The 20342-nt window shown below is 36.7% G+C and overlaps 1 protein-coding gene across 1 annotated transcript in view; it reads right to left on the bottom strand.

The window, feature by feature from the left end:
• Nucleotides 1-10015: 10015 nt before the first annotated feature.
• LPCAT2 (lysophosphatidylcholine acyltransferase 2) overlaps nt 10016-20342 on the bottom strand; it is an 84058-nt gene continuing 73731 nt past the window's right edge. Inside the window, exon 14 of the mRNA XM_087420245.1 lies at nt 10016-10944. Within this exon, the coding sequence (XP_087276371.1) occupies nt 10892-10944 (53 nt within the window). The 3' untranslated portion in view covers nt 10016-10891. The remainder of the gene's footprint in view (nt 10945-20342) is intronic.

Consider the following 20342-nt stretch of genomic DNA (forward strand, 5'->3'; position numbering starts at 1 on the left):
AAGCAGATGATTGAATCAAAGAAATCTGGAAAAATTTGCAGCTTTCTATTATGAGTGTTTTTCATGGAAGAAAACTTGTGCGTGTGTGTGTAAAACAAATTTAGGGGAAACTTCAGGCTTTTCTACTATATAGAAGCAAATTACGATTGAGCAATGCTAATTCAAGCAACAATACTGAAAGGTTCTATCCTTCCCCCAACTCCAGCTCCCAAATTATCACTCAATTCATCCACTTGAACCTTCTCCATGAGACACACAAGATTTACCTTTCTACATGGCAAAAATACTTGCAACAACTTATGAAGCTACCTACCGGGAAAATCAGTCTGAGAAACATAGAATCTCTGGGATAAAAGGAACCTCAGATGTGTTCTAGTCCATTCTTCTTAATTAACTGGAAGCCTTCTCCTTGATCACATTCCCACTTTTGGCTATGCAGGAAAGGAAGGGGGCATACAGCTTGTGCCCCTCTCTTTACTTACTTGGTGATCTGATAACATGACAGCTTAAAGCTTAATAGTCTTTGCACTACATTTTCCTGGTGTGCTGGGCCACAGGGTCTCCCTGCTGGGTGGGATGGGCAGGAGGTACCACTCTCTCTTGCTCTCACTTGGAGCCACCCCGGCACTGGGTGTAAAGCCGCCTTTGCGATTCTTCCAGCTTCCGGAACAGGTGAATATGGGCATTGGCTTTATAGTAAGTGAAAGGAAAAGAGAGAAGATAATCCAAGTGCTAGTTTGGATTCTTACCTTCTCATGGTGGTGCAGAGAGAGTTTGGCAGCCCAAACACTAGGGAATCAGTCATATAGAAAGAGCTGGAGAAAGATATTTCACACACACACACAAAGGAATTGCACACAAAAAAGGAAGAGCTGTAGTGGCTCCAGTGCCTAATAAGCCTTGGTCTGGCAACAAGGTAAAAATATGCAAGGGTTAGTGCATTATCCCAGCACGTAATTACTTTAGGACGTCTTACTACTGCCTTGTTAAAAAGAGAGTCATTTATTAATTCTTGGGATTTTCTGAGATGACAGAATTTATAGGATTTCTCTGCCTGTAAATCACACCAGTTCCCAAACTTCCTGGACGTGTTATTAATTGTGCTCTATTTCAGATACCAAGTATTAAATATCACTCCCTTCAGCTTCCAGTAAAACTACTTAATATAGCTCCCAGGGCCTTCATGAGCATGTTCTCCATGCCTGATTCGAACTGACTCTTGGACTCCTCTGCTTCAAGTCAGACTGAACTGTGCTCAGTACTAAGACCAACAAACCCCCTTGGAGCTCTCCTTTGATTTCACCCAGCTAATGCAAGCTTCTGGACTCAGCTTGGATTTTGCTTCTTTTAGGAAAACATTCCAGGCCTCTTTCATGAGGCCAGATTTAGTAAACTAACTCTGTGTTCCTGGAGTACTCAGAGATCACTTTGAATTCTAAATAAGCTGTGGGTCAGTCGGGATCCCTGGAGAAAACAGATGGCGCAATCAAATTAGGATAACTTGAAGAGGGCTTCATAAAGGTCAAGTTCACAAGGTGTGTGCAACATAGAGGGAAACCAGATGCAATAACACAGTACTATGGGACGAGTAACAGTGAAGCCTACTACCACTCTTAGGTGGCAAGGGGAGAAAATGGTTATTAGAATCCAGGTAGGAGAGTCATGTAGAGAGAGCTGCCTTGAAAGGAGCTATATCTTCGGCAAAGAGAAGTAGCCATCCTGAGGAGAACACTACAGGGAGGAAGCTAGAGTGATAGATACTCTGACTCCATGCTCTTCCCTCCCTCTTATTTCCTGCCAAGTCTCCACACTGGCTGAACCCAACAGGACATAGGAGAGCAAGGGAAATATAGTCTAAACTGGTCAACCTCCCAGGACTGAAAGCAGTCTGAGTATAAAGGCAGATCACATACAGGGAAACAATAATACGAATAACATCTAAGTTCTCATGAGAAATAATGGAGGCCAGAAGATAATGGAAATGATATATTTGAAGTAGTGCAAAAAAAAAAAAAAACCAATCCACAATTTTATCCTCAGTGAAACTGTTTCAAAACTGATGGTTAAATAAAAACATTTTCAGATCAACAAAGACAGAGAATTTTTCACAAGTAGAACTGCGTTACAAGAAATATTAAATGAAGCTCTTCAGGCTGAAGAGAAATGACACCATATGGTAATTCAGATGTATAGGAAGAAATAAAGAGCAAAAGAAATAGTAAATATGTAAGTATAAAAGTCTGTATTTATATTTTTCTCTAAATTTATTTAGAAGACATAGGATCTTTTAAAGCAAAAATTATAAAAAGAGTTGCTGGGGCCAGGCTGGTGGCATAGAGGTTAAATTCGCTCATTCCACTTCAGTGGTCCAGGGTTCGCTGGTTCTGATCCTGGGCACAGACCTACTCACCACACATCAAGCCATGCTGAGGCAGCATCCCACATAAAAGAGCTACAACTCTACAACTCTACAATTATGATACACAACTATATACTTGGGCTTTGGGGAGAAAAAAGAAAAGGAGGAAGATTGGCAACAGATATTAGCGCAGAGCCAATCTTCCCCAAAAAAACAAACAAAAAAAAGAGTTGCTGGGTTTACAATAATATAGATGTAATATATGTGGCAACAATAGCACAAAGAATGGAGGATGTAAATGGAACTATAACGTTAAAAGTTCCTATGATTTATATGAAGTATTGCAATACTAAGTAGACTGTGATGAATTATATGATATACGCTCTATAGCAACTACCAAAAAATAATGCAAGGAGGTATGGAATAAAAATCCAATAGATGAATTAAAATAGAGTCCTAAAAAATATTCATTTAATCTAAAAGAAGACAGAAAAGAATATATAACAACAACAAAAAAAGTTGGCAAAATAGTAGACCTAAATCCAACCATATCAATAATTATACTAAATATAATTGGACTAATGATGGGAACATTCACCAAGACAGACCATTTGCTGGACCATAAAAATATATATGAATTTCTAAAGATTGATATCTTACACAGTATGTTCTGTGATCACATAGGATTAAATTAGAAATCCTTAAAAAAAATACAGAAAAGTCCCAAATATTTTAAAACTAAATAATGGACTTCTAAATAACCCATGAGTCAAAGAGGAATTGTAAGGGAATTTTAAAAAAATTTAGAAATGCATTATAATGCACATACAAACTTTGTGGGAAGCAGTTAGGCAGTGCTTAGAGAGAAATTTACAGATATAATTTCCTATTTAGGAAAGAAAGACTTAAAATCAATGATTTAAGTATCTATGTTAAGTAGCTAGGAAAAATATGAGCAAATGAAAACCAAAACTAGAACTAGAAGCTCATAAAGAAGAGAGCAAAAATCAGTTGAAAAGAAAATAAGTAACAGTTATAATTAACAAAGTCAGAAGTTGATTCTTTGAAACAATAAAGTGAATAAACCCATTAATTTTATCTATTAATAAAGGTAAATTAATAGAGATCTTTGGCACTAGTAACACTTATTGTCTTGAAAAAAGCCTAGGAATACTGATCAAGAAGGAGAAAATATAATTTACCAATGTTAGGGATAAGAGAGAGGATATCACTAAGATTACACAGACACCAAAAGAATAACGAAAGGATATTATGCACAACTTTTTTGCAATAAATTCAACAACTTTGATGAAATTAACAAATTCCTTGAAAAACTACAACTTACACAATTAAAGGTACTGACATCATCAAATGCTAGTGAAAACGCAGAACAATCAGTATTCTTATCCACTGTTGATGGGAATGTAAATTTTCCAAAAGCTACTTTGGGAAAAACGTTTTACGGTTTCTTATAACACTAAACTTACAGCTACTCAATGACCTAGTAATTCTACTCGTAGGTATTTGCTCAAGAGAGGTAAAACATATGTACACAAAAAGATATGGAAATGAATATTCAAAGCACCTTTATTCATAATAGTTAAAACAATTCAAATATCCATCAAGAAGAGAATGGATAAAGAAATTGAGGTATATTCTTACAATGGAATCCTACTCTGAAATAGTTTTCATCAACATAAATGAATCTCATATACACTATACAAAAGGAGCTGAATACCAAAAGTACATATTTTAGGTACTTAAAGTATAGGCTTTATAATTTCATTTATATAGATTCTTGAACAGACAAAGCTAATCTGTAGTGATAGAAATTAAAACAGAAGTCTTCTCTGTTGTGATGGGGGTTATTGAATGTAAAGAGACCTAAGGGAACTTTGGGGATAGGGGTGTGGTTTACATGAATGTATCCAGTTAAGATTTGTGCGTTTCAATGTGTATATATTTTACTTAAAATAACTATAAAAATAACAATAAAAATGCACAATCAGGGGCCAGCCCAGTGATTAAGTGGTGATGATTAAGTGGTGATTACCGGCCTGGTAGTGGTTATGTTTGCCTACTCCGCATTCCGCTTGGGTAGCCCGGGGTTCTCGGGTTCAGATCCCGGGTGCAGACACACACACGGCTTATCAAACCATCCTGTGGCAGGCGTCCCACAAAAAATAAAGGAAGATCGGCACAGATGTTAGCTCAGTGACCATCTTCCTCAGCAAAAAGAGGAAGATTGGCAATGGATGTTAGCTCAGGGCTAATCTTCTGCACACACACACACACAAAATGCACATCCAAACTTTTCTCAAAGTCAGAAATTTTATAATATTCCTTTTTCTCTTTATATTTTTATTTTACAAGTTTATGCTTAAGATCTTTTACTGATCATTCTATCACAATACTCTTAATTTTTATGTTTGATTTAAGGCTATAAATGTTAAAAATGTCTTATATTGAATTGAATGTATTATACATTTTTATTAATATTAAATACAAAGGAATTAATATCAAACACAAATTTCATTGGAAATGCATCTTTTAATACGATGGATAGGATTTCTTTCTAATAAGTTCATGTATCTGCTCATGAATATTACTTATTGCTAAAAGGATTCATGGTTTATCATCAGTACTGTAGTCATTTTTATTTTTATAGATGTAAGCCCTAAAAAAGTTTATTTACATATGTAAGAGATGGGAATGGAAGGATTGTTATAAAAATTATTTTAATTAATTTCAAGTTATTTCCGAAAAATCATATAGTAATCTATTACTAAAGATTATATGTAATGATCGACCACCAGCAGGCTGATTGGTCCCCTTTCAATTTTGTTGAAAGCAAGTAATTGAAACCAACTGTTTTACAAAAGTATTTGTCACCCAATTACTTTCCCATTCACTTTCTCAATGCTTCCATCAGTATTTCAAATGGTTCCTTTGTTCCATGCCCAGGAAATTCTTACATCCTGGGGTCAGGTATGATCTTAAGATTCAGAATGGGTGAGAAGTGTGCTTTTTATCTGTGAAGTATAGGAAATGGAAATGTAGACGAGGTCTCCTTGAAAGGAAAGCAGATAAATTTCAAGAGGTCACTCGCCCCCTTTTCTTTCTATCCCAACCAAACTAGATTTCTGTCAATTCCATGAATACGCCCTGCTTTCTCCTGCATCATTTTGTTCCTTCTGGAAGAAACGCGCCTTTTTCCACTCTAACTTCTACTCATCTTTCCTGACACAGAGAGGACTTCCTCTCTGACATTAGACATTAATTACAGTTCCTCTTTTACATCTTCCCCAAGTATTTCAGACTTTTCTTTTTTGTAACCTCATCACACATATGACTACTACTTTTTAATGACCTGTCTTCTTCACTAGACTATGCATCCCATGAGGATAAGGACTATTTGTCTTGTTAACCACCGTATTCCTGGTATCTGTATGAGAACCTGGCACTAAATATGTGCTCGGTACATATTTGTTAAATGAATTTAAATAAATGAAGAAGATAAGAAGAGTAAAGATCTTTCTTTCTCCAGGCTTGTTATTATTCCATGGTCTACTTTACCTTTGCATGGTTTCATTTTGCCTGAATGACCATGGCTTTATAATAAGGTTTTATATCTGATAGGACAAGTCTGCCATTTCAAATACTTATAATATGCCTTTTTCTTCAGAACTTCTTGGCTATTTGTAACCCTTTGTACTTCTATACACATTTTACAATAAGCTTTTTAGAATCAGCTTGTCAGTTCTACACACACATACACACACACATCACATCAATGAGGGATTTTTATTGTAATTGCTTAGAATTTATAGAACTGTTGGGGGAAAATTTACATGTTTATGATATCAAGTCAGCCTATGAATTTAATTAGATACTCTTATTCTTTTCTCTTAGCCTTATTTAATGCATTTTAATCATATTTCATAGTTTTCTCCGTAAAGTTGTTGCAGATCTATTTCAGATTTGTTCTCAGATGTTTTTCTTTTAAATATTTCATTTTCCAGTGGCTGATTACTAGTGTGTAGAAATGCAGTTTATGGATATCAGTCTAACTTTCTTATTAATTCCAATAATTCATCTGTCGAGTCCCTTAAATTGTGTTTATTCCATAAAATTTCTTTCTTCAATTTCTTGATTTTTTCCTGTTTTCCTGTGCTTGCTAAAACCTCCACTACAATGGTCACTAGAAGCAGTGACAGCAGACATTCTTGCCTTCTTTCTGATTTTAAAGGAATGCTTTCATAATTCAGTATGCTTTTTGCTAAAGGTTTCTGGTAGATAATTAGGTTAGGGAAGTTTCTTTCTGTTCCCAGATGGTCATGATGAGTAAATGCAGAATTCTATAAAATACCTTTTCTGAAACTATTGTGATGATAATATGATTTTCGTTTCCTAATTTGTGGTAGGCAGAATCATGGCCCCCCAAAAAGATGTCCGTGTCCTAATTTCTGGAACCTGTGAATACGTTGCCTTACATGGAAAGGAGAATTAAGATTGGAGATTGAATTAAAGCTACTAATCACTTGACCTTAAAATAGATAGATTATCCTGGATTACCCGGTGATCCCTTTAAAGTGGAAGAAGAGATCAGAATTACGTGATATGAGAAAAACTCTGTCTTTTGTAGTTTTGAAGATGGAGACAGGGGCCACAAACCAAAGAATGTTGGTAGCCACTGGAACCTTCAAAAGGCAAGAAAAATATTTTTCCCTAAAGTCTCCAGAAGGAATGCAGCCTCGCTGACACCTTGATTTCAGCCCAGTGAGACCCAGTGACCTCTGGAATAAGATAATAAATTTGTATTGTTTAAGCCACTTAGTTTGGGGTAATTTGTTATAGATGCAATAGGAACCTAATACAGTATTAGTTTAATTACAGAAAAGTATTTTTTAATGTTAAACCATCCTTGTACTCCTAGAATAAATCCAACTTGATCATGAATTAATTTTTATGCATTGTTGGATTGTATTTGGTAATTGAATCTATATTCATATCTGTGAAGCAGAAAACTTACTGATCATTCTCAAATTGCCCTTGTTGGATTTTGGCTATCAAGGTCACCTTTCTCTGTTAAAATATGTATAATATTGGGATTATCTATTTCTTGAACATTTAAAATTTGTCTGTAACACCACCAGGGGTTTATTTTGGGGGGTTGCTTTTTAAGCTACTAACTAAATTTCTATAATGATTATAGAGCTATTCAGGATTTCTCTTTCTCCTTAGATTTATTAGTTAGATTTTTCTTAAAAATGCTCCTTTGATCTAAATTTTCAAATGTTCTGACGGAAAGTGTCTCATAGTATTCTCTTATGATTTTTAAATTCTTTTTCAATATGCAGTTGTTCCCACGTTTCAATTTCTAAAATTGTTTTTCGCTTCATCAATTTTCCTAGGGGTTTTTAAAATTTGATCTTTTTATTTTGAGATAATTGTAGATTCACAAGCAGTTGTGAGAAATAATGCAGAGAGATCCTGTGTATCCTTTAGTTAGTTTTCTCTAATGGTAACATCTTGCCAAACTATTGCACAATATCACAACCAGCATAATGACATTGATACAGTGAAGATACAGAACACTTCTGTCACCACAAGAATTCCTCATTTTGCTCTCTATAGCCACTCCCACTCCCTCCCACTCCCCTCTCCCCCTTAGCATCTGACAACCACTGATCTTTTCTCCATGTCTATAATTTTGTCATTTCAAGAATGTTACATAAATGGAATCATATAGTATGTAACTTTTGGGGGATTGGTCCTTTTCACTCAGCGTATTTCTCAGGTGATTAATCCAGGTTGCTGATTGTATCAAGAGTTTGTTCCTTTTTATTCCATGATGTGGATGTACCACAGTTTGTTTCACCATTCGCCCATTGATGGACATCCAGGTTGTTTCCAGGTTTTTATTATTATGAATAAAGCTGCTATAAACCTTTATGTGCAGGCCTTTGTGTGAACATAAGCTTTCATTTCTCTGGGATGAATGCCCAGAAGTGCAACTGTTGTGTCTTAGAGTATTGCATATTTTCTTTTCTAAGAAACTGCCAAACTATTCTCCACAGCAGCTGAACTATTTTACATTCACAGCAGCAATGAATGAGTGATCTAGTTTCTCCACATCCTTCCCAGTATTTGGCATTGTCACTATTATTTATTCTAGTCATTCTAATAGATGTGTAGCTGTGGTTTTAATTCGCATTGCCCTAGTGACTAATAATGTTGAACATCTTTTCATGTGCTTATTTACCATCTGTGTATCCTCTGTGCTGAAATGTCTGTTCACATTTTTTGCCATATTGTAATTGGATTGTTTTACTTTGTTTTTACTCCTGGGCTTTGGGAGTTCTGTATATATTCTAGATACTTCTTTGTTAGATATGTGATTTGTAAATATTTTGTCCCAATGTGTAGCTCGTCTTTTCGTGAAGAAAAAGAGTTTAATTTTGATGACATCCAATTGATCAATTTTTGCTTTATGAAATTATACTTTTGGTGTCAAGTCTAAAAACTGTTTTCCTTCTTATAGAGCCCAAAGACTTTCTCATACATTTTTCTCTGAAAGTTCTATAGTTTTGCATTTTACATTTAAATTTGTGATCATTTTGAGTTAATTTTTGTATAGGGTATGAAGTTTAGGTTGAAATTCATGTGATGATCCACAAGTAAATTAACTACCTGGCAGAACAAAACTCAACATTCTCTTAAGGACGATAGCCAAATCTAGACACTTAATAAAGTGACATCTATAATGTCCAGGGTATAATACAAAATTATTTATATAAATAATCTGTGAACATTTGTGTACAAAGAAATTTGTATAAAGACATATGAAGAAGAAAAATATCACCCAATACTAGGAGAAGAATCAGCCAACACAAACAGACCCAGGAATGATAGAGATGATGAAATAAGAAACAAAGACTTTAAAACTACTAGTATAAATATATTCCAGAATGTTAAGGAATCTGCGAACATAATGAGGGAACAAATAGAGATTTCTCATTAGCCAAACAGAAACTATGAAAAGAACCAAATGAAAATTCTGAAAGCAAAAGATGCAGTATAGGAAGTGAAATATTTGGAGTGTGGATTAGACATTTGCAAAAGAAACAATTGGTGAACTAGAAGAAAAAGCGACAGAAATGATTAGAACTGAAGCACACAGCGACAGGAAGGCTGGAAAACAAACAAACAAACAGAGACTCAGTGACCTGTGGGATAATCCAAGTGATCTAAAATATTGTCATTGGAGGAGAGAAAAGAGAAACATTAGGGGCAGAACAGTTGTTTAAAGAAGTAATGGCTGAAATTTTTCCAATTGAGGTGAAAATTCTAAACCTACAGATCAAAGAAGTTCAATAAACCCCAAAAGGATAAACATAAAGAAAATCACACCAAGACAAATCCTGATAAAATTTCTCAACTTTAGTAATAAGGAAAAAAATGTTAAAAGTAGCCTGATGATAAAAATACATTATATACATGAGAACTAGGAAAAGAATTACTTCTAGCTTCTCATGAGAGACAATAAAATGAAGACAACAATGGACTCTTTCAAGTACTAAAGAAAAAAGTCAACCTAGAATTCTGTATCCAGCAAAAATATTCTTCACAAATAAAGGCAAAATAAAGACATAATCAGATAAAAGAAAGCTGAGAGAATTTATTGTCAGGAGACTTGCATTACAAGAATTGTTCAAGGACATTCTTCGGGCTAAAGAAAAATGATGGAAAGGTAGAATACACGGAAAAATGAAGGGTGCCACAAACAGTAAATATGTAGATAAATAGATATTTATTCTCAAATTTTTGACTGTTTAGAACAAAAATGATAAAAGTGTTTTATGGAGTTTAAATGTGTGTGTACAATAACACAAATGATAGGATGAGGTAAAGTAGAGGTATATTGTTATAAGGTTCATGTTATAAGTGAAAAAACATACTATTTGAAAGTAGACTATATTAAGTTAAAGATATATATTGTAAGCTCTGGAGCAACCACTAAAAATAAATAACTATAGCTAATAAGCCAAAGAAAACATAAAGTGATAAAATACTAGAAAAAAATGATTAATCCAAAAGAAATCAGGAAAGGAGGAGAAAAAAATCAAAGGACAGATAGAACAAACATAAAATAAAAAGCGAGATGGTAGACTCAAACCCAATCATATGGATAATTACATTAAATGGAAGCGGACTAAATGCTCCAGTTAAAATTGTCAGAATTTGTCAGACAAGATAAAAAAGTTAGACTCAAATGGACCACAAAATACTCATTTAAGAGATGTACACTAAATACAAAAACACAGGTTAAAAGTAAAAGGATGGAAAAAGATAAACCATGCAACACTCATCATAAGAAAGTTGGAGTGGGGCCAGCCCCGTGCCTTAGCGGTTGGGTGCGTGCGCTCCGCTGCTGGCGGCCCGGGTTCGGATCCGGGGGCGCACCGACGCGCCGCTTCTCCGGCCGTGCTGAGGCTGCGCCCCACGTGCATCAACTGGAAGGATGTGCAGCTATGGCATGCAACTGTCTGGTGGGGCTTTGGGGGGAAATGAATAAATAAGATCTAAAAAAAAAAAAAAAAAAAAGAAAGTTGGAGTGGTTGGAGTGGCTATGTTAATAACAGAACAAGGAGTGTTACTAGAATTAAGGAGTACTCGTAATGATAAAAGGGTCAATTCATCAAGATGACATAAAAATCATAAATGATTATGAACCTAATGGCAGAGCTTCAGACAAACTGACAGTTGATAAAGCCACAATTATAGTTGGAGATTTCAACATTCCTCTTAGAAAATTAACACTAAAAAAAAAAATCAGTAGGGATATAGAAGACTTATACAGCACTATCAACTAACTGGATCTAACCCACATTTACAGAACATTACACTCAACGATTACAGAATACACATTCTTTTCAAGTATGCATGGGGACATTCATCAAGACATACCATAGGCTGAACCATAAAATGAGCCTTAAAACCATTTTTAAAAATTTAAATAAAATAAACATGATCACAGGAAGATTTTTGCCCCCGAACTAGAACCCAGGCCAAGACAGAAAAATTTCCTCATAGACTTCCTTTGCCAGAAGATGACTTTTTCCAGTTCATTATTTTATTTTTTATTGAAGTATAGTTGACATACAACATTGTATTAGTTTCAGGTGTACAACATAGTGATTCAACATTTATTTACATTGCAAAATGATCACTCTGATAAGACTAGTAACCACCTGTCATCATACAAAATTATTACAATATTATTGTTGACTATATTCCTTGTGCTGTACATTACAACCCCAGGACTTAACTATTTTATGACCAGAAGTTTCTACCTCTTAATCCCTTTCACTTATTTTGCCCTTACCCCCCACCTCCTGCCCTTGGGTGACCACCCCTTTGTTCTTTGTGTCTATGAGTCTGCATCTGTTTTGTTTTGTTTATTCATTTGTTTAGTTTTTTTAGATTCAACATATAAGTGAAATAATATGGTATTCTTTTTTCTCTGTCTGGCTTATTTCACTTAGCATAATACCCTCTAGATCCATCCACATTGTCACAAATGGCAGGATTTCGTTCTTTTTTTATGGCAGAGTAATATTCTATTGTATATGTATACACCACATCTTGTTTATCCATTCATCAGTTGATGGACACTTAGGTTGTTTCCATATCTTGGCTATTGTTAATAATGTTGCAGTGAACACAGGGGTGCATATGTCTTTTCAAATTAGTTTTCTTCAGATAAACACCCAGAAGTGATATTGCTGGATTGTATGGTAGTTTTATTTTTAATTTTTTGAGGAAGCTCCACATTGTTTTCCATGGTGGTTGCACCGATTTACAGTGCCACCAACAGTGCACGAGCATTCCCTTTTCTTCACATTCTCATGAACACTTGTTATTTGTTGTCTGTCTGATAATAGCCATTCTGACAGGTATGAGGTGATACCTCATCATGGTTTTGATTTGCATTTCCTTGATGATTAGTGATGTTGAACACCTTTTCCTGTACCTGTTGGTCATCTGTATGTCTGCCTTATCTTTTTAGGTCCTCTACCCATTTTTAAATCAAATTGTTTGTTTTTTTGATGTTGAGTTTTATGAATTCTTTATGTTTTGGATATTAACCCCTTATCGAATATATCATTTGCAAATATACTTTTCCCATTCAGTAGGTTGCCTTTTTGTTTTGTTGATGGTTTCCTTCACTGTGCAAAAGCTTTTTAGTTTGATGTAGTCCCACTTGTTTATTTTTGCTTTTGCTGCCCTTGCCTGAGGAGACATATCCAAAAAAATATTGCTAAGACCAATGCCAAAGGGTTTACTATGTTTTCTTCTAGGAGTTTTATGGTTTCAGGTCTTAATTTAATCCATTTTAAGTTTATTTTTGTATATGGTGTAAGAAAGTGGTCCTGTTTCATTCTTTTGCATGTATCTGTCCAGTTTTCCCAACATCATTTATTGAAGAGATTGTCTTTTTCCCTTTGTATATTCTTGCCTCCTGTGTGGTAGATTAATTGACTGTATAGGCGTAGGTTTATTTCTGAGCTCTCCATTCTGTTCCATTGATCTATGTGTCTGTTCTTGTGCCAGTACCATACTGTTTTGATTACTATAGCTTTGTAGTATAGTCTGCAATCAGGGAGCATGAAGGTTAGGTATTAATTCTTCTTTAAATGTTTGGTAGAATTCACCCGTGAAGCTGTCTGGTCTTGGACTTTTGTTTGTTGAGAGTTTTTGATTACTGATTCAATTTCATTACCAGTAATCGGCCTGTTCAGATTTCCAGTTCGTTTTTTTACTAAGAGTGTAGCCCTTCAAATGTCTGTTTTTCCTCCCCTGGGATCTCAGTTCCAAGTCCCACCAGATATAAAAACCTTGTCTTTTGTCTCCCATAGCCACAAAATACAAGCCTCTTTGTTACTTCAACTGAAAAATGGCCACAGACCAACTGTAACTCTTATGTCTTCACCCAGTTCTGGTTTCCAGCTCCCTCTCATTTTTGGCCTTTGAGGATTTCCCTTAGTATCTAGCATGCTCAGCTATGCTTTTCAAATACCTTTGTGATATTTTGTTAAGCATTCTAGGGGTTTTGTGGCCAGAGGGTTCTCAGATTATCTAGTTTCCATGTTTCTGGACCCTGAAGCCTGTCATATAATTCTTTAGTTATTCTATGGGTTCAAGTTACCTTGGCCTCATCAAAAGTTCCCACATTTAGAGCCAGACAGCCTTGGGTTTGGATTCCAGCCCCAGCACTCACCAGTTATGTAAGTCTGAGCAAGTGATAACATTTCTCTGAGCCTTAATCTCTATATGAGTTTTAGGGATCACAATCCCAGGTTTTCAAGTTTGTTATCAAGATTGTCTCTAGTCTAATACAATACAAAGCACAGTAAGTGAAAGATAATGTTATCATGATTCATTCATTCATTCATCAAACATTGAGTGTTTACCATGTGTCGGGCACATCTTCTAAGTGCAAGGAATAACAGACAATAGCTATATAAACAAATAAATAATTTCACATAAGTTTAAGTGCAATAACAAAAAGGGTAATGGGATTGAGAATATCTGTAGAGACAGAGTGGGCTATTTTGATTAGGTGATGGGTATTCCTATTTAATGACATGACATTTGATTTAAAAACTGAATCAAGCAAAGAAATGTTCTAAGATTAAACGTAATGGCTGTGCAACCCCATGAATCTACTAAAAACATTGAATTGTACACTTTAAATGGGTGGATTGTATGGGGTGTGAATTATAGCTTGATGAAGCTGCTTTTTTAAAAAGTCTGAATGAAGAAGAGAAGGCCAGGGGGAAATCTTTGGGAAAGAACATTCTAGCCAGAGGGAACAGCAGTACAAAGATTCTGAGGCTAGAAGGGGCTGCCATCAGTCTGAGGACAAGAAAGATTTATTGTTGGTTGTTAGTGAGGGAGGAGATTGGGGACAGTTGGGAACTAGACTGTAGGAAGGGCCAGACCATGTAAGGCCTTGCAGGCCATGATGAACATATGGGATTTTAACCAAATTTCAATGGGAAAGCTTTGAAAAAATTTAACTGGAGAAGTGATATGTGGCTTATGCTTTGAAATGATCACTGTGCTTTCTGTACGGCAAGAGAATTTATAAGATGGCAGAAGTGTCAGTGGGGAGAACAGCAGAGAGGGTGGTCCACAACAGTTAGAATGAAGCTCCGAGATATTCCAATTTTCACTTAGTCCTCAGTTTCCTCAAACTCTACTTTATTGATCATGTATTTTATTCTGAGATGAGAGATGTGACTGAAAAGGCCACACAGCAAAGGGACCCATAAGAAGTAGAGAATTCATTCATGCTCCACTACCACCCACAAAGGAAAAAGAGTATGGTAGTATTCTGAAGTTCGCCTTGCCTTTGGTTTACAGTAACTTGGATTATTCATATAGGAAAGTTTCAGGATTTTCAGCAGACCTACCCTGAGCCACAAGGAAGAGGGTTGGGAGTGTTACCCTTGCTAGACTGTGGTTCACCAATCTTTTCCCATCTCTACCACTGCTCACAACCATTGTGAACCACCTCTGTCTCTCTTCCATTTAAGAACTAAGTCAAAATTTGATATCTAAAACCCATAAATAGGAAAATATATGGCAGATGCTAAATCTATAAATTCTATAAATCAGGCAGCTGTGTTGCTCTATTTAAATGATTAGAAGCACGGCCTTCGCAATCAGACAAAATTAGGTTTAATTCCAATTTAATGCCACTTAATGAGTGACTTAGGCATAGTTCTAAACTTTGTTTAGTAAAACCAGTGACAACAATACCTATGCTTCATTGAGGGTTTAAATGAGTTGATGCCTGTAAATCACTTAGCACAATGCCTGATACATCATAAGCACTCCAAATTGGTAGTTATTATTATTACTTATTGTGATAACTAGTAAGTCTGTTACCGTTACAAAGGTAAAAATAGTTTTTAAAAGACCAAGTCTACTTACCTTTAAACGACATGAAACTGTGAACCACTACGAGTTAAAATTACTATACTCTATGTATTCTAAGATAATTTCAAAATTTTTCCCATAATAAAATTATTTTAAAACAAATTTTAATAATTATAAAATCTTTAGTGAATTTTTCATTTTGGAATTCAGAAAGTATAAATAAGTCTCTTAGCAAACTACTTGTAATTATGGATTATTATGGAGTATTGGGTTGGATATTTTTAATAGTCCCAAAATGAAAATCACACTCATGTGGTTCAATATGAAAATGATTACATATACTATGTTATAGCTATCTGATGGAATATTAGGTACACTAAAAAATTTACAGGGAATTTTAATGTCAATGGGAAATGTTACATTGCAAGTGAAAAAGTAGGATGTAAAATACCATATACATTGTTACTTTGAGAACATAAGAACGTCTAGAAAAAAGGGTGAAATAAAATATGTCAAAAAATTAATGATTGATTTGGAATAGTGGAAGTAAACATGATTTTTTTCTGTTTATTCTTTTCTCTACTTTTTATCTTTTATAATGTACAGATTCTTTTGTGAGAATGATTAGAAATTAAGGTTAACATGTAACAAAACATAGCAAGCTGGGTGTCAAAATGTAACGGAGACAATTTGTTAGAACACGCTGGTCCTTACATAGACACTTGAGAAGTTTGTTGAGAGAGAATGATTACCTAGAAACAAGGTCACATTAAATGGAGTAAAAACGACAACGTATCTTCAGATATTACCCTATTTACCAAAGTCTGTGATAGGTATAGTTCTGTACCACATAACGAAGTTTCGGTCAATGATGGACCGCATATACGACGGTGGTCCCATAAGATTAGTACCATACAACCTAGGTGTTTAGTAGGCTGTACCACCTAGGTTTGTGTAAGTACGCTCCATGATGTTTGCACAACGATGAAATCACCTAACGACACATTTCTCAGAATATATCCCCATTGTTAGGCAGATAGATGAATGCATATTGGATACATATCAAGAACTTTGTGAGGGTCTTCACCTCTATCAATCCACAATGTAACACTGATTTGATACTTTGGTATAACAATTTAACAAAAAAATTGAAAAGTTCATCCAAGTGAACAGAAAATAGAAAAAAGATTGTAAATATGTCTGCTTTCCTAGGGATGGATTTCTTACTAGAATCTCTTTATCCTCTTTAGTCATTGCTATATAAAAACAAACACACAAGGACTTCTGTAGTAGGGAGCCCATCTGTTCCAATACAGTCAATGCCCCTCTCTTTAATAAACCATCAGTTAACTGTTGTCAATTAACCACCCTGCACTTGCTACCATCTGCAGGGGAGAGTTCCTGAGTCTGGGAAGGAGATATCTGTACTGCTGTGCCTCATACAGAGAGCAGACCATATGTCTTCTAAAAGGGAGGTAAATCTCTTTTAAATATTCATTATCGATACCACTACTAGCTAGCACACTCAGCCTTCCAAAGCTCTAAAGGGAAAGTCAGAGGAGAATTAAATATACATAATGCAAGCAACTTGGCCTATAAGCATTCAGTATGTCATTATCCTTCAATGGAACTGTTCTGATAGAAATTTTTATGGTTAATATGCCTTAGGATCTAGTATTTCTCATTTCAAAGAGTAACCCTTTTTTTTTTTCTTCAACCTATTATGTAAAACCACAGTGTTTTTAACTGATTTAATGAAATTGAATTCTTTACTTTAATTCTTAAGAGGAGAAAACTTAATAGGAATTTTTAAGAAGTCTCATCTTTGAAGGAAATCTTTGTTAAGATGGCATAAAAGTAGAGGCCTAGTCTGTAGTAATACTGATGATCATGACTTGTGTTATTACATACACCCCACCAGTCAAGTCAACTTCTTTAGGAATACTAACCACTGCTATTTTAGCTAAAATTTGACTTTTTCATTAAAGTGATATTTAACATTTCATAAAGCTTAAATGCAAACAAAAAGGATTAATCACATTCATAAATACACAAACTTATATTCAAACCCCAATATTAAAAAGGTATATTACACGAGACAAAATGGCAAAGCCATAATTTTTTAATTGCCAAGAATTTTATGTAGCAAGTTTGTTTATTCAGTAATAAAATAGGAATAGGAATATTACATTGGCAGAAGTGGAATTAAAGAGCATAAAATATTATTTTAAAAAAGGCAAACAGTAGGATCACTTTCAAGAGCCTCATAGAAAGCTTTTATTTTACAATGCTACTTTTTCACAATTAATACCTGGCTTTTTTACGATAAAAAACAATCATGGTACCTGAGTATTATATACATTCAATTGCATATGACAGATACGATTATAAAGATGTACTTTCCCAATTACTTAAGAAATTGTTTTCAGCTCATTCAATGCTTTGTCTAAATAGCTTTAAGACACACAAAAAGCAAACAATTACATATACATATATAAAGTTTTTAGTAATCAATTATCCAAATACATATTTACTCATTAGACTACTAACTGCTTAATATGTAAAACTAGCTGGAAATCATAACTCTTGATTAAATATAAACACCAACATCTCTCATGAGATTTCTCAACTTCAAAAATGGCTTTAAAAAATTAGCCTGGGAGAGGGAGTCAAGATGGCGGCGTAGGCAGACTCTGAACTCACCTCCTCCCATGGACACAGCCAATTTACAACTACTCGTGGAAAAATTACCCCTGAGACAGAGCTGAAAACTGGATAAGTGGAACTCCTGCAACAACGGACAATCCTAACTGGGGTGGAAGAGGCAGAGACTCCCTTCCGGAGGAGGCTTGCCCGCCTTCACAAGCCGCCAGCTTCATGGCAGCCGAGCAGCTCACAGTCACCCAACCTCCTGGGCGCGGGGCCCTGAGCAGGGCGCCCGCTGTGGGCATTGTGTGGACCCAGCTGTCGAGACCAGCTGACATAATATCTGACTTTGCTGCTACTAAAGCATTGGGGAGCACCCCAGAAAACCCAGTTCACAAAGAAACTAAAACTGGCTCTTAAAGGGCCCAGCGCACAAACTCACCCGTTCCAGAAAGCATCCTAAAATCACCAGAAAGAAAGGTGCACACTGCTTTGGTGACAAGAGACTCACCTAATAGGCCCTGAGTGCATCTCGGTGAGGTGAGACCTCTCCAGGGACTGGGACATTGGCGGCGGCCATTGTTGTGGCCTGGTGTGGCGTGCTGACACAGAGCATCATTGGAGTTTTCCCTGAGACCTGCTAGCCCAGGGTCTGCTCCACCGCTAGAGCACCGATTTAATCCAGCTCAGCCAGGGCAGGCAGCCCACCCTAGAGACTGGCCCCACCTAACAGCAAACCCTCAGGCAGCGTGTGGGCCTGCAGATTGGTGACTGGATTTTCTGCAGCCTGGCAGCTGAGCTGACTTGGCGGGGCAGGGTGTGCACAAGGCGGGTGGAGTGTGGGGTGGTGGCGGAGTGTGTGGGGCTCCGCCGTGGAGAGACTGGGTCGCTTGGGGAGGTGGGCTCACTGCAGGCAGGACTGTGTTGACTGTGTGTGTGGACCTGTGGGCGGCAGGGCTTGTCAGCTGCAGAAGACTTGTGCTTCTCAAAGACCCACATAGGAGGTTTGCCCCACCTTCCAAAGCCTGAAACAATTGGGTGCTCCTGTGCCTGAGGCCAGCCCCACCCAGCTGCAATCCTCAGAGAGCTGACAAGAGACCTAATAGGCTAGAGGTTTACAGCAATTCTAAGGCCCTGAGCCTAACAACCTGCCACGCTGGGGGCCTACTCACTTAAAAGAAATACTGGGGCCGGCTCCGTGGCTTAGCGGTTAAGTGCGCGCGCTCTGATGCTGGCGGCCCGGGTTCGGATCCCGGGAGCCCCCCGAGGCACCACTTCTCTGTCCAACGCGAGGCTGAGTCCCACGTACAGCAACTAGAAGGATGTGAACCTATGACATACAACTATCTACTGGGGCTTTGGGGGGAAAAAACTGAATAAATAAAATCTTTAAAAAAAAAAAAAAAAAAAAAAGAAATACTGCAACACAGATGTGGTATTAGAACTTGCAGCCAACTGTGCTGGGGCTCCTCACACCTGATAAAGAGACTGAAGGGCCCACAACAACTACAAGCAGCTGAGCATTACAACAGCTGGCCAGGAGCATAACTCAGCCTCCCTGGGCGCCTATAGGGAGAGCTAACAGGCCACAATAGAAGCACCTGTAGCAGCCACACAGGGGCCACCTGGAACATTGAGAACTGAGGGAAGCACACTGGAAGCCTCTAAGCCATCACTTACATCACGGTCACCTATCCAAGAGCAGGAGGCGTAGCTGACCTACCTATACATAGACACAAGCACAGGGAAAGAGGCAAAATGAGGAGGCAAAGAATACATTCCAAGTAAGGGAACAGGACAAAACCCCAGAAAAGGAACTAAGTGAAACAGGAAATGAGCAACCTACCCGACAGAGAGTTCAAACTAAGAGTGTTAAGGATGCTAACTGATCTGGGGAGAAGAATAGATGAACTCAGTGAGAATGTCAACAAAGAAATGGAAGATATAAAAAGAACCAATCAGAAATGAAGAATACAATACTGGAAATGAAAAAATTCATTAGAGGGACTCAAAAGCAGAGTAGAGGATACAGAAGAAGCGGATCTGTGAGCTGGAAGAAAGACTAGAAGAAATTACCCAAGGTGAACAGGTAAGAGAAAAGAATTAAAAAGAGTGAGGACAGTCTAAGGGACCTCTGGGACAACATCAAGCGCACTAACATCCGTGTTATAGGTGTCCCGGAAGGAAAGAAAGCGAGACAAGGGGGCAGAGAATCTATTTCAAGAAATAATAGATGAAAACTTCCTAACCTAAGGAAGGAAACAGACATCCAGGTACAGGAGGCACAGAGAGCCCCAAACAAGATAAACCCAAAGAGGCCCACACCAAGACACATCATAATCAAAATGTCCAGAATTAAAGATAAAGAGAGAATCCTAAAAGCCAC

Source organism: Ceratotherium simum, chromosome 30 (assembly GCF_057802395.1).
Source record: "Ceratotherium simum simum isolate JZ-2026a chromosome 30, ASM5780239v1, whole genome shotgun sequence".
In the NCBI taxonomy this organism is placed as follows: domain Eukaryota; kingdom Metazoa; phylum Chordata; class Mammalia; order Perissodactyla; family Rhinocerotidae; genus Ceratotherium; species Ceratotherium simum.